This window comes from Chelmon rostratus, chromosome 8 (assembly GCF_017976325.1).
Source record: "Chelmon rostratus isolate fCheRos1 chromosome 8, fCheRos1.pri, whole genome shotgun sequence".
NCBI lineage: Eukaryota > Metazoa > Chordata > Actinopteri > Chaetodontiformes > Chaetodontidae > Chelmon > Chelmon rostratus.
In genome coordinates, this window is record NC_055665.1 from 10,890,066 (window position 1) to 10,904,505 (window position 14,440).

The 14,440-nt window shown below is 41.5% G+C and overlaps 1 protein-coding gene across 1 annotated transcript; it reads right to left on the minus strand.

The window, feature by feature from the left end:
• Positions 1-1,009: 1,009 nt before the first annotated feature.
• Positions 1,010-14,166, minus strand: iffo1b (intermediate filament family orphan 1b). The gene is made up of 9 exons (XM_041941949.1): positions 13,172-14,166; positions 9,548-9,608; positions 8,401-8,496; positions 7,522-7,662; positions 7,222-7,406; positions 7,007-7,133; positions 5,607-5,696; positions 4,969-5,099; positions 1,010-4,306 (listed from the first exon to the last, which is right to left on the minus strand). The coding sequence occupies exons 1-9, from the start codon at positions 14,164-14,166 to the stop codon at positions 4,207-4,209; spliced, it is 1,926 nt and encodes a 641-aa protein (XP_041797883.1). The 3' UTR covers positions 1,010-4,206.
• Between the last annotated feature and the right edge of the window lie 274 nt (positions 14,167-14,440).

The following is a 14,440-nucleotide window of genomic DNA, read 5'->3' on the forward strand; positions in this document are numbered from 1 at the left end:
TCTGAGTATTTTTAATTAGATTTCCTAGAATTAATGGAATCTGAAGGTCAATTTAAGCATCAGTCCCAAAAAAATCAGACCCAAAAAAAAAAAAGTGGTGGTAGTAGTGGTATATAGTCACAGTCAGTGGTGGTCATGCAGTAGTGTCATCAGCTATCAAGTATCAGCGTAAAAGTACTTGTCCTGCAGCAGAATGGCTCCTGCTACTGTTGTACCAATATATTGTAGCTGGTCGAGATTTACTTCATATACAGTTTGATAGCTTAGCTTCCACACTTGAGTCACAAAATAAATCTGAGGGGGTGGTGAGATGATTAATGAGACGGGAAAGAGAAAAACAAAGTTTTGCTACACAATTTTCATCAGTTGTTTGGGGACTTTCTCTAATTTGCTTTTAATGTGTGTAAATTATTAAATAATTTGACCTCTTAGGGCTTTTGGACAGTTATTGAAATGTTTCCTCTGAGGAGTGTAAGGGGAAATGCATATTTGATCGAACTGATAACAGCTCAACGGCATGGGAAATGTGACAGAGGGGTCCCCACAACGCACTCCTGTTAATCATGTCAGCAGGCACTGGTTTAATTTTATACAAATGTATCTTATTTTAAAAACTCATCATATGATGCATATCCTTATATGAATAGTAACTGTATCTCGAAGAAATATAGTGTTGTGTATGTGTTATGTATATTACAGAGTAAAAGTACATTATTTCCCTCTATAGAGTAGCATAACATGGAAGTACCACAGACTTGTACTTCACCAAAGTACTACAGAGTAAATATACCTAGTTACTCTCCATCTCTGTAAACAGCTTTAGCTTTACGTGCTTACATTTTGAGACATCCCATTGCGAAATTTCCATCATAAACACAGCACAATGGAGAGTTTCATTCAGGGTGCTCACATTTACTCACTTTCCAGACAGAAATGGCTGAATGGAAATACTCAACAGATAATCACACATACTCTTGCTGAGTTACATCTTTTATTCTTTCAGTCTCTCTTGACACATTACATACTGTAGCTCTGCGGCGAAGCTTTTTAGCCGAGATTACCGTCTTGATGTTTAAAGCTGCATAGTCACACATCTGGAGTACTCAATCAATATTCAGGATTATCTGCAAATTGTTATGTGACACAAATTGAATGAAATGATTTTGTGGGATAAAGAGAGCAAACAGGTCATATTTTAATTCAAAACTCTGAGAAGTTTCTTTTCAGATGTGTGACTGTGGACGTTCTCCCTCTGCAGTCTTTGAACACAAGTATATATTCAAAGCTATAGTTCCTTTACACATATATTATCAAAGCCATCGTACAGTCATTTCGCTAAAGCATTTGCATTTCAGTAGTTCTTTTTTGTTTAAACTCGAGTTATTTTTAAATTGACTTTATTCGGCAACCTCATACACTCATAAAGAAAGAGTACCAATGGAAAAAGCACTCCATTGTCATTTGATTTAAATATGTACAATTTTCGAGGTGATTATTGTCGAAAGACAGCTCAGTCTCAAAGTCAAAATTTCTTTTGAACATCACAGTTGAACATCGAATTGAACTTGTAATGTTTCCTTCTTCTTCATGTTGTACATTTGCCCCAGTAAGTCTTTTTAAAAACACTCACTATACAGACGTAAACACCCAAAAACATACACACTGGCACATGCATACATAGAGACTCACTCCGTGCGTGAAAGTAAACCTATACAAAGGGAAATGGTGTGTTTTACGTCTCACACCATTCATCTCTGACATCCTCCTTCTGTATTCAAACAGTAGTGAAATGCCGCAGTTAGCATTCAGCTGATTCCAACAGCCACACATGCACAGGTTTATACAAGCTTCAAATATGTCCCCCAACCGTCTCTATTATTGAAACAAAGTCTTGAAGTGCGAGTTGGAGGAGAAGCAGAAGAAATACATTTCACCTGGTTCAACCACACAGAAGAAACTACAGCCAGGACTATATTGTGTCTGATAATAGAGCGGTGATGGCAGGGGGCGTTCCCCTGACGGTGACAAGTCCCCACAGTGTGTTAATACACGTATGTTTTACTGTAGCAGTGCGTTGGAGTTAAAGTTCATGGCTAAATGTGCACAGCAAAAAACATAAAGAAAGTAAAAATGAGGTATGTGTTTGTGTTAATTTCTTATTCTAGTACCCCACCTGCAATATGTAAAAGATGATAAATATGAATAGAAGAAATATAGTTTTCTATTTCCAGCGTGTCAACATTTTTTGTTTTACAAGTAATAGTGCTGATTGTTTCATATACACTTTTGCTTTGCTCTTCCCTTCTATGTGCAAATGTTTACAGGCTCAAAAATAGGTTTAGTTATATACATCAAGCACCTTGGTGAAATAGCTTCGGCAGCTATATTTAGTCATTCTTTTTTTTTTTTTACAGCAATTTTCTGTTGAATCATAATCTGACAATTTTATTTTGGCACTCAATGGCTAACATACATTATTTCATGACTACCCTTTTGTGCTCCTGTTACTATCCTTACAGCGATTCTGCTCAAGCGTGCGGCTCTGCTCGAGCAACACGGGACCCGACCCTAATCTAAGCATTATACTACAGCATTCATACAGTAGTTGTCTGTGACACAGAACGAAGAGCCAACACAAACTCCACATCAGTTTCATGAGGGTGCAGAGTGAATCTGAACAGAGACTTTGGTGACATTTAAAACTGAAAACAAACATGCTTCCCTCTCACGCACCTTTAGGATTCTTATGAAGCACCATAATAGAAAATACACACCTCCAACAGTTCTACCTGTGACGTTTAATGCATTTCATGTTTGTTTGTTTTTTTTTTGTTATGAAATGTTGTAAATGTTGTAAACCTTGTTGGTGTTCTGACTTTCCTTAAAAATGCTTCATCTGCTCCTACTTTGCTATTGTCAAGATTCATTTTCAACAGTTCCCACTGACAAACTGAGGTTGGTTTCTATTCTAGGAGGGTTTTCTCTGTGTACGAGGATGCACTGTCGGTGTGGTTTGAGCTCCACCAAAATGATGCTTACAGCCAATGCTTAAAATGTATTGTTAACTTAGTTATTGCAGTGGGTAAAGTGTGACACAATGAGCTATTTTGTCCATTTATTCACAGGTTTAATGCTACATTTACTGAGCTAGGAAATCCACAGTACGTCAGCGATGGATAACATGGTAAAACTGTTTAACTGGTGGATGCCTCCCTTAAAATCCTGTTTGGATTCAGCTAATTCACAGCAGATAAATAAATGATGTCATTACGACACACCACCAAGACCGAACATCCTTTTGACTGTTTTGTACCTAATTTATATTGGCAAGGAGGAGGCATGAGACACAACTCTGCTGCTCCAATATACACACAACTAATGTTATGATTAATATTTTTTATTAGAATTTTTCCGCTTTATGTTTTGCTAAATAAAGCCCAGATCTTATGTTTTATTTATGACTTAAGCTTTGCGCTGCATGTGGTTTGATCTGTTAGTATACAGATACAAAGTAAGCTCAGAATCCGCAGCTGTAAGGCAGTAAAATGCTGAATTATGACATCTTATAAGACTTTAAAGACTCAAGATCATCATTATCAATACCGAACAACCTTTGTTGCATGACTCAAATTGACCTCCTGTCTGTTTTGTTTGTTTCATTTGTTCACTGGTAGAAGGTTAATTGTCAGCCTGTAAATCTGTGTGGGGGTTGGCCTTACAACAGGTATTTGCTTGATGAGCTTCAGATGGTTTGTTGGTTTGTTTATTGTGTGTGGAGTGAATAATAATATAATAATAATATGCTTTCCTGTAGCCTACAGCACTGTGCTGTCACCACACAACAAGGACATCAGCCCAATGACTTAAAAAAATCAGAATCTGCAACCTTCTGAATCTTCACAGCACAATCATAAGATTAACTACTGCTGTCACACACAAGATGACAGGGTCCAACTACGAGAAGACCTCTCACCTCTGCAGGGCAGTGACATCTGCATAGCGTAGTAATGACAAAAATCCAGACACAAAGCTGATTTGCGTGGCCAGCAGGAAGAATAAACAGTGTGACTTAGTAAATGAAGAGGTCCATATGTAAACATGGTGTTGCCATAGCTACAGGTGTGTATTGCGTAGGTGTGGTACTGTAGCTGGATGCAGTGGAGTTCACATGCCCGCAGCCGCCATTGCTGCCGGAGTGAGGAAGTGTCAAGATCTCCCAGCGCTTGAGGAAGATGGTGGAGACGCTGAAGACCTGTCGCTCTCTCTTTGGTCACTGTCCTCAGTGGACACAGGTGCTGCAGGGTTACTGTGAGAGACAGAAAATGAAGAAATGTTGCTCTTCATTTCTTTTTTATGTGGTAGAAAAGTTAAAAGAAAAGTTATTTTACAGGTCCAAAAGTTCCCGGTATGAAGTGATGTGATGTACATTGTAAATTCTTAAAAAGGATCCTCGAAAAATATATTTTAATTGGTATAAATTACAGGAAAACAGTGAGAGTGTCAGTTGGAATATTTTCAATTGATTGATGACAAACAACAGGTCAGCTGAACATGGAAAAATGTCAGATTTGTTTACAGGCAAGGATAAGATATACATATATGAAGAATAAATAATAAAAGAATGAAGAAGTTCTTTAAAGGAACCAAGTAGAAGCTGCTGTGTAAACAGGTAATAAATGTCCACATAGTGAAACACTGTTGTAATGATATAAAATATGTCCTCATAGATATAATTGTTGACAAATTCTGTACATTAATAAACACTGAAAAATGTCCTCATAAATGCTTACATAATGTTGTGTAATGGACCATTTATGAAATGACTGTATACAGTTCATAAATGCTATTGGCGGACTGAAATTTAAGTGTTACTGTAGGAAACGAACCTGTAAAATAAAGCGTTACCAAAAGCAATAAAAATGGACACACAGGACTGATATAGGTGTATAGTGTGTGTGTGTGTGTCACCTGTCTCCACTCTGTGTGATGAGTCTCCTGCAGGTCTCCATCTGAACATCAAGGCCTCTCTTCATCGAGCACATCTCCATGTACTCATGCAGATGTCGGTTCATGTCACTCTTTGCTGTGGCCAGTTCCAGCTGCAGTCAGAGAACATGCAGTCAGACATATTCCAAACATGTGTTTGCCATAACAATGTTTTTTTGTTTTTTTTTACTTCTGCACAACTATAAGGTGCTGGCTACATGCAGAGCAAATTGCCGCTGCTAAGCCTGACACGGCTTTTATGTCAGGTCTAAGTAAAGAATCATTTCTACAGATACAGACAGAATCATTTTGTTCAGAAACAGGAAGGACAAATGCACGAAGGGCCTCTTGAGCCTTGATTGCCTTGAAAGCAACATGATGCACCATTAAAAGGATGGACAAATCAAAAACAAAAAAGCAGAAAAACTGTGTCACTTCATGCTGAGTCAAATCATCTTTTGTGAATTTGCTGGCAACTGAGCTCTGCACAAACCTCCGGCACATGCATAAGACATAAGACAAGCTGTCTTATGTCTTATGAGCAAAAAAATGATTAATTCTTTAATTTGATGAATTAAAAGGTTCGTCATTCATTTAAAAATATGGTGCAAGCGTCTGACCTCAATCTGGTCAATCGTCTCCTGGTATTCCTTCTCTCGGGACTTGAAAAGACATTCGGTGTCATTAATCACCTTTTCCAGACAATCCTCCTGGTAGAGAGAAAGAGAGAAGGGGGAGCTTTTCACTATGTCTGGATCTGGACATACAACGTGGGATCAAATGTAGCGACGTTTCGCTGCAAACAGAACATGTGTTTGCGTGCTAAACATCACACAGATCACACACGAAGTGAAGTCACACGACTATTAAAGCACAGCAGGCTTTATGCTCCCATCAGCTCATATTTCCCTGACTAATGCAGCTCCTGCCTTCAAAGGGAGAGCAGGCTGTTCAAACACCACCCAGCCAGTGAATGAAAACAAACACCTACATGCATTTATTGGAAACAAACACACACTGTATACTAATACAAGCCAGACACTGCATCTGTGTGTGTGTGTGTGTGTGCGCATGCGTGCAATGTTTTGTCCTGAAACGGCCCTGCCACAGTAGAGCTGTGAAGGTCATCGGCTCCAGTCATGACGTCAGAACTTTAAAAGCTTCCTTGAAATCTGAACCAACAATGTTAACACATGCAGCTGTCTGCACACACACACATACACACACACACACACACACACACACACACACACAAATCCTGCTTTCTCAGTGTTCTTACAGAGAATTACACAAAGACAAGCAATGACTGAATAACACATTGCTCTGGTTTATAAGAATTACAGAAAAACAATCATACTGTGCATGTATATGGTCGCACTTGTTGTTTTAATGTGTTTTTAAAACCACTTTAAAAGGTCTAATAACGACTCGATCGATGCTATATCATTTGTTGAGTTGTGTACTTATCAGATGTTTCCAAAAATTTAATTTTGTAATTGTAATTTTATTCAACGTAAAAGTGCTTTTGATTTGGTTTCCTGTCAATGGCGACACCAGATGATAAGTCAGAGAGTGAGGAAGGAAGCCTGCGAAACGCGAATAACACTTTAATTAATTACTGCATCATGAACATGATTTCTTCCAGAATCACATCAGATAGATTTTAACTGGCAATACTGGTTGTTTAACAATGAAGACGACAACCCCCATGATCCCACACTGCTTCACGACGCCATCAAACTACAAACTTGGATAAAGAGCATCCTTATCGCTGTAGATTTCGACTGAAATAGCGTGATGTGTGGATAGTCACAGAATCCAACACATCCAAAAAAGACCACAGAGCTGAATCAACACCTCTCTGACACAGTCAAAGGTGTACTTTCAAATTTTAACGGATTGGATTTTTTGCTGTTGCATCGGATTGCATTATGTTGTTTTGTCCATGTATTTAGTTTTAGGATCCTTAAAGCCAGAGCTCAAAGATCTCATTGGAGTAAATCGTGTGACCACAGCCTACCTCTCCAGGTGGGTGGGTAGGGTCAGGAGGCAGAGTGCATCCTGGGAAGTCCTCCCAAAGAAGCAGCGTCTCTTCAGTCTCCTCCCACGCCAGACTGTCACAGTCGTCCTCAAACTCACATTCCCGCCTTAATAGAAAAACACACAGACACATAGAAAAGTAATTAGCAGAAGTGCAGGACTATATTCATCATTTTTCAATGTCAGACCACTCACAGGTGGTTCAGCATCCTCTGCATCTCTTCATTGATCTGATTGGCTGATGAACCACAGTGCTCTTCCTCTTTGACCACGCCCCCATCACTTTCTGACGTGCTCACAGGTTCGTCACATTCACTCCCGTTGAAGGACAGGGGGGTTTGTTTCCGGCGGCAGTTTAGGGATGATTGGTTGTTAGGAACCTGCAGGGAAATAATGAGGATTCAGACCATCACTATCCACTGAGTCACAGGAAGCACCCAGTGGATTTGATGATAGACAAAAGAACCAGAGGCGAGAACATTAACTTCATTGTACCTGGTACATCTGGATCACATCCTCACAGTTCCTCTGCTGAGCTACGTCACAGAGACGAGCGGTGATATCGATCCTGCGACAGATGTCCATGTCTACCTTCATGGCTTTCTCCTGGATCTTACTGTCCAACTCGGACAGGTTCTACAGAGAGGATCCAGATAAGACAGAGGGAGGAGAAAACTTAAACAAAATACTTCTATCTAATGCTTTATAAATCAATATATTCAATAAATATAGTCAATAAATCACAGATGTAAATAAATAAATTACTAATGCTTTATGGATCAATCAATAACAACTTTTGGGTTGAACAAAAGTCTCTGGCCGCTTTATACCCTCTACAGCATGACTATGCATGTCTACCTTAAAATAATGCAGGAGTAAATATTTTAATCCATGTAAGATCTGAGTATCTTTTTTATTCTTCTAATCCATCAAGTCTGCAGATGTAAATGCTGATGATTTGTTAATTTGGTAATGAAGTGGTGACCAGGTGCTCTGCAGCCCTTTTCTAGGCGTGAAGGGGTCAAACAGTCTGTTGGAGGGGTCCTCCTCATGAATTACAATGAAATAGACAAACTAAGGGGGATACCTGCCAGATTTTTTTTTTCCTGGAAACAAACATGGCAACTTGAAGTTGTTCTTCTTAATGTCTTAATGTCTCATGTATATGCCCAATTCCCAAAAAAGATGGGACCGAACAGAATGTGATAGCTTGCTAATCCTTTTTGACATACACGCAACTGAAAACAGTACAAAGATAATATATTTAATGTTTTAACTCATCAGCTGCATTCTTTTTTGTTTTGTTTTGCACTTAAGTTGCTTAATGACTTGTCTTCTCTGAGTATGTGACTGTATAGGTTTTGCTGTGCTCACATTGCTCATGAGGCCTTTGAAGAGAACCAGTTCTGCCTTCAGCTGCTGAACTCTGAGAGCCAGCTCGTCCTGACAGCCTTCACTCTCCTGCAGGTCCTGTACACATAATGGAGGCCATAAAGAACACACATGTACATGTAAGAGCAAACGCGGCCACACACACAGAGTGGGCCAGACACACATCTGACTTCACTGGAAATTACAGGCTCTAAAAACCAGCAAGTCCACAAAAACAACTGAAAATCATAGATGCATAATCTCCTCTAGATTTATCTGATGGCACCATAATTGTCTCTTTTCCCTGTTCACTTATTCATATGTGCTGCAGCATTGGTCTGGCTCTTTTCCCACTCAAGTGGTGTTTTGCTGCATGTGGTCTCATGTTAATGTGGCGCCGACTGCTAAACAAGGTCAGGTGCAGATTCCTGGCAATGGTAACCGTGCGGTCAAACACACAAGTATGTGTGCACACATGTACACACCTACCAACTCACCCATTCTCACACACACACACACACACACACACACACACACACACACACACACAGGAAATCATCAAACCATTTCTTGGTAGGAAGCACAAGAATAGCAATCAACATAGCAGCAGGTGTCAGAGTCAGATAAAAAATATGGTTCTATTTTCTTGAAAATAGACAATTTATATAACTTTTAATGAGAATGGTCCATGCACTTTAATCAGTTGATGGTCAGTGGTTCAGTCGAAAAAGAAAACAATTACAAAAGAGTGCAATGGCGTTGTATGAGTCAGGACTTGAAGCAGTGTAGCAATGATACAAAGGACATGATCAGTGCCAGCAGAGAGGGAGCTTACTGCCTTCCACTGTACCAGCTGCAGCATACTGTATTTAAAGTAACTCATCAGTTTAATGAAAACTAAACACCTAAGCTTAACCAATGAGAGGCCAAGAAAACATACATACATACATGGCATGTGTGCTCATGGTATTTTTAGGTTAGCTTTTCGAGCCATAGTGAAGTGTCACAAGGGTTATTTTGGTTGTTTTCATGAGTCAAACGTGAAGTAAAGACTCAAAGACGCCTTCAGTCAAGACTGCATGGTTGGTCTCCGGCCACATCTAACCACACACACACACACAGACACACACACACAAACACACACTGTTACCTCTTGTAGGTCCGTAATTTTCTGTTGCAGATCCATCCTCATAGTATATTCTTCTTCCCATCTAAGAGGTACACGGATTAAAGAAGTAAACAATCTTTTAGTCCATGTCCATGTAAACAAAGAACAAATACAAAGAACATACAGGCCATGAGCTTCATTGTGTAGATATAAATGTGTGACTGTGTATTCGTCCCCACCTACAAATGGTCTATTTGTGCATCATCTGGACCCACTAAGAAAGCTATAAATGGATTCATGGCCTGAACTACTTGAGGAGGTTGAAAATTCAAAAAGGCTAAAAGGCATTCTGGCCTGATTTTATGCAAATTTATAAGCATGTCTTGCCAAACCACTGCTTAAAATCAAATTCCCCTCGACCCACATCATCATGTGACACTGCCGTTCAGGATTCACCAAAGAATTTTTAGAATTAGAAGCATGGTTTAACATCAGCAGCCACTCTGGTGGACAAGCTGTGTAAGGGTGACACAGTTTTTAATAACCCTCAAACAACCCTAACCCTCTGTACTGCTGTTGACATATATATACCAATACCAATATAGCTGCAAGATGATGAATCAGCCTGGCTGGCACCTAGCTCTACTGCTGAATCTTCTCATAACATAAAACGTATCTAACAGTTAACTAACTTAAAGGTTCCCGGTGGAGTTTTCAGCATCTAGTTGTGCTATGGAGCTGTTTTGCAATGAGCGGGTCCCTTTTTTTATCTTGTTTACACACACAACCAGGAGTCATGGTTTCAAACTGTTCCATTGATCGACATGTGGCAGAAACATGCAAAGATATGCAGTAATGTGGCATCAAAGACAAAAAAATTGACGTTTTTTGAGGAAGGAAACACACTCGGCACACTCAAGGATACAGACAATGCATTTTGGTGAGTAACACTGAATGTAAACATAACTTCTTTTTGTTTACAAGAAAACTCCAAAAGGCACCTTTAAAAAAAACCCATAAAACTGCAATTTCAGGATCAGAAAAGGAGGAATGACACAAGAGGTTAAATGCTGGCTGCTGGGAATGGAAACTGGATTTGAATCTGGCTGATCTGGCCTGTGGATCTGATAATAAAATGTAAACACAGTTTCATTCAGTTATATTAGGATACACATAGCATTACAAGTTGCATGAAACCATCAGGGGTAAACGGGAAAAGTGTGAGTGAGTGATTTGCTTATTCGCTCACTGATGAATCACTTGTTTGATGAATTATGTGCTACTACGGAGCAGCTCATAAGGTTGGCCCATGAATCTGAGCTTTAATACATTTAAAAGCCTGAGCACTGACCCTGTATGTGATCTCAGATTCTGTGACTTACAGCACACGTGCCATGGAGAAATCCACTCACTGCAGAGTCTGTATCCTCCAATATATGAGCTGTTTGAAATGCAGAATGTTGCGGCACATTGACACCTTTAGGGAATACTAAATCTTAAAAAAACTGAGTCATGAAACAGGCGATGTTGTTGTTGTAGAGGATGCTTGTTCGATCAGTAAGGTGAGAGCGTGCAGAAAGCAGAGAAGTGCTTCCTTCTGCAAGCCAAGCCCCCATCCAGCAGTTACAGGTTGCAGTGCATGCTGCATTGCAGATACAGTGTGGAGCGTGGAGAGGGGGGGTGCGCAGTGGGAGAGAAGACAGGCAGAGAGCATGAGAGAGGGAGAGGAAGTGTTCAGTGTGGGTTTATGTGAGAAAGAGAATGTGAAAGTGGTGGTGGGCAGAGTGTGGGGGGTGAGGGCCAGGAACCAGGGGTAAAGGGGCAGGATGGGGGAGAAAGATCAGTTGCCCTTGAAGAAAAGAACAAAACTGGAATTGATAAAAGAGCAATAGGAGGGTAAAAAAAAGCTGAGAAAAGAAGCAAAACCTGTTAGATCAAAGAATTTAAAGGTGAGTTTAGGTTTTACAATAGATCTGAAAATGACACAAAAGGGCAACAAAAGACATTTCATTATAAAATTGAGATCTCTTATAAAAATCGGACTGCACAGGTATTTGCCAAGAATCTGAAGGAGTGAGTTTTCACTTGGAGAAACAGGCCTTAATGTCTCCATTGTCCCGAGATAAACTGATACCCACAGTGAGCTCACAGAGGCAGAGAAACAGCCCAGATCCCTTACAGAAGGCTGAACTGAAACTGGTTTGAACACTGAGAGGGACGAGGCATGTCACACACCTTAAATCACAGGTAGGGATTCAAAAATGTCCACTTTCTGGACAAGTCAGTAAATCTTCTCTCCAGGTCTCTACATACAATTAAACCACGTGTCACACACTCTTGGACTGCTTGTGCCGTCCTTGTCCCTCATTCACAAAGAGCCCACTCAGGATCTCCTCTGCGAAGAATGCATGGCTGCTCATTTGGACCTAATATGGGGGAACTCAGTGATGAATGTGCCGGGACATGGGGGCTACTGTAGTTCACTCGGGGCAGATAATCCATAACTGTCGTATATCCTTCAAATTCACGACAGAAATTAGAAGATGTGGGCTGTGTTCTCCAATTACTCAAAGGGGAAATCAGGCCTAAAACAGAGCTCACACTGTGCCATTCCACTGATCTGCAAACACAGACAGCTGTCTCGCTAAAGTGGAAATCAGAGCCACCAGATTTGAACTGGTGATGTCATCGGCTGACACATTGTTGCTAACGATGAATAAGTGATCGTGAGTTCAGAGAAGTGTGTTTGAGATGTGATCCTAGGGAAGCAATTTATGATTATTTTCATTACAAATTATTAATCTGCAGTTTATTTCCTGTAAAATGGCCATCATGATGTCCCAGAGCCCAAGGTCACCGCTTCAAATAGCTTGTTTTGTTCCAAAATGCCAAACCTATTCAATTTTGAAATGAAACAGGACAACAGAAATCTGACTTTTTAAGAGGCTATAGCCAGTGACTAGAACCAGTGACTGTTTCAGAGTGAAACAATTCATTACAAAAATAATTACAATAATAGACTAATCACTTAAGCTCTAGACCATTTTAAATTGTATGGCCTGCAGCTGTGAAGCACAACTGTCCATATTATGTTCCATTAACATCACTGTGGGTGCTGTTAATGCATCAAAGGGTTTGTTTCAATAAGAGGCCCTTCTGGATCACCTCCAGGATTTGTCTTTAGATGACATCATCATCTTTCATCTTGAGAGACTGGTTCAGTTTCACAAGATGAAAATCTGCAGTACATCTGAGTTCCGTTTCATGTTGGATTTTCCCGAATATTCCTGTAAACTAAGCCACCCATGGGTGAGTCAAGGACTTTAAAGTGCAACATTTGTGCCACATACCGATCCTCACATGTTTCTATTAAGCTCTGACCTTCATTCTTCTTTATATTTAGCTCATGACGAGTTAATTTTTTGGATGTATTTCAAGCAGCAGCACCTGCCTCTGTGGTCAGGCATGAAGTGGATGCAGGGTCAGGCTGGAGGTGATGGATGGAGAGGCTTTCTGCTGACTCTGCTTGTGTTGGAGACAGCTGGTCTGCAGCTGCTTTACAACCCTGCTCACTCCTCCAAGGAAGAGCATAACACACACTTAAGAAAAATACATGTGCCCTGCAGGCCTGTCACAAGTGTAATAAAAGGGTTTCGCTAAATTTACCTGCGTTTGTACTCGTCTCTCTCCCTCTTCACTTTGGCCAGGACATTATACAGGGCTCTTATCTCAGGGGTGATGGTATCAATCTGGACCCCGACTCCATCAGGGTGCACCCAGGACACTCCTGGGCTGGTCAGACGTTCTGCACCGGGGCCAAACTTGCGGGTATGGTTGTAGGACCAGATGGTGCCCGGTAGGAACCGTGGCGGAGGGTTGGTGGAGCCCCCCTGTCCTGCGATGGTGTTGGGGGCAGTTTTAGAGCCAGAGCCAGGGGAGTCCACACAGGGAGAGGACTGGCTGATGGTGATGACTGGGTTGCAAGTAGTATTTGTTTGGGTTGAACTGGAGTTTTCCGCAGCTGCAGGTGGGAGGGTTGTTGTGAGTGGTGATGTGAACAGTGTTGTAGGCCTCCTGGCCGAGTTGTTGGTGTTGTGGAAGGGGAGGGAGCCAGGCCTGAGCGATATGGTCCCCACAAATCCGGTCTGCACACCTGCCTCCTGGGTATGCGCCCTGCTCTCACAGCATCCACCTTGACAGCCCTTGTTGGCATCCAGCGCCTGCTGCAGCTGCTTCTCTAAAATCTTATTTCTGCGCTCTAATTCGTGCACTTTTGCCAAAAAGCATCTGAACCTCAGGTTGAGAGTTTTGAGGACGCTGATGTTGGATCCCAAGTCGTTTCTGAGAGCCATGGCTGCGGGAGGATGCGGCACAGCGCGGTGCTGGTAGTGGCTGCTGGGGTTGTGGTGGAGGAAAGGTGAGGTCTGTGAGGGTGCGGTGAAGTCAGGCCCCGGCTGATCAGGCCCCGAGCCGGGCTGCTCACCCAGAAGAAAAGACGCCGGGTCCGGTCCACCGAAAACGGTGTCGGGCAGGAGGCCTGAGGGAGAGTCTGGGTGTCCGGGAGCCTGGCTCTGCTGCGGATGCTGTTGGAGATGCGTATTGGCCCCCAACAAAGGATTCATGCTATGGTATGAAAAACTAAAGCGCTGCAGATCTGGCATGAACACGGACGGGAATTATCTTGCTACAACAGAATACAATGACTTGATAAATAACGAATCGCTGTTAAACGTACCCGAAAGACGTGCGCACAAAACGCCAATAGCCACCTGATTATATAACCCTTTCTAAATAAGAATCTTATCCTTAAAGCTGCGAGGTCTTAACGTCGGCTGATGGATCAGTGCTCCTTAACCGTGCGCAACAAAACATCAAAAAGCGACTCCAAGCGGGCTGCGAGCAAGGATAGAAGATGCGGCAACGCCAGACCTGTGC

Bases quoted from the DNA above. Each gene is read 5' to 3' on its own strand.
- iffo1b (XM_041941949.1), bottom strand. From the start codon at position 14,166: ATGCCAGATCTGCAGCGCTTTAGTTTTTCATACCATAGCATGAATCCT. The intron at 9,609-13,171 runs GTAAATTTAGCG...TGTACCTCTTAG, and splicing joins AGAGACGAGTACAAACGCAG to ATGGGAAGAAGAATATACTA. The intron at 7,134-7,221 runs GTGAGTGGTCTG...TTTTCTATTAAG, and splicing joins CAGAGGATGCTGAACCACCT to GCGGGAATGTGAGTTTGAGG.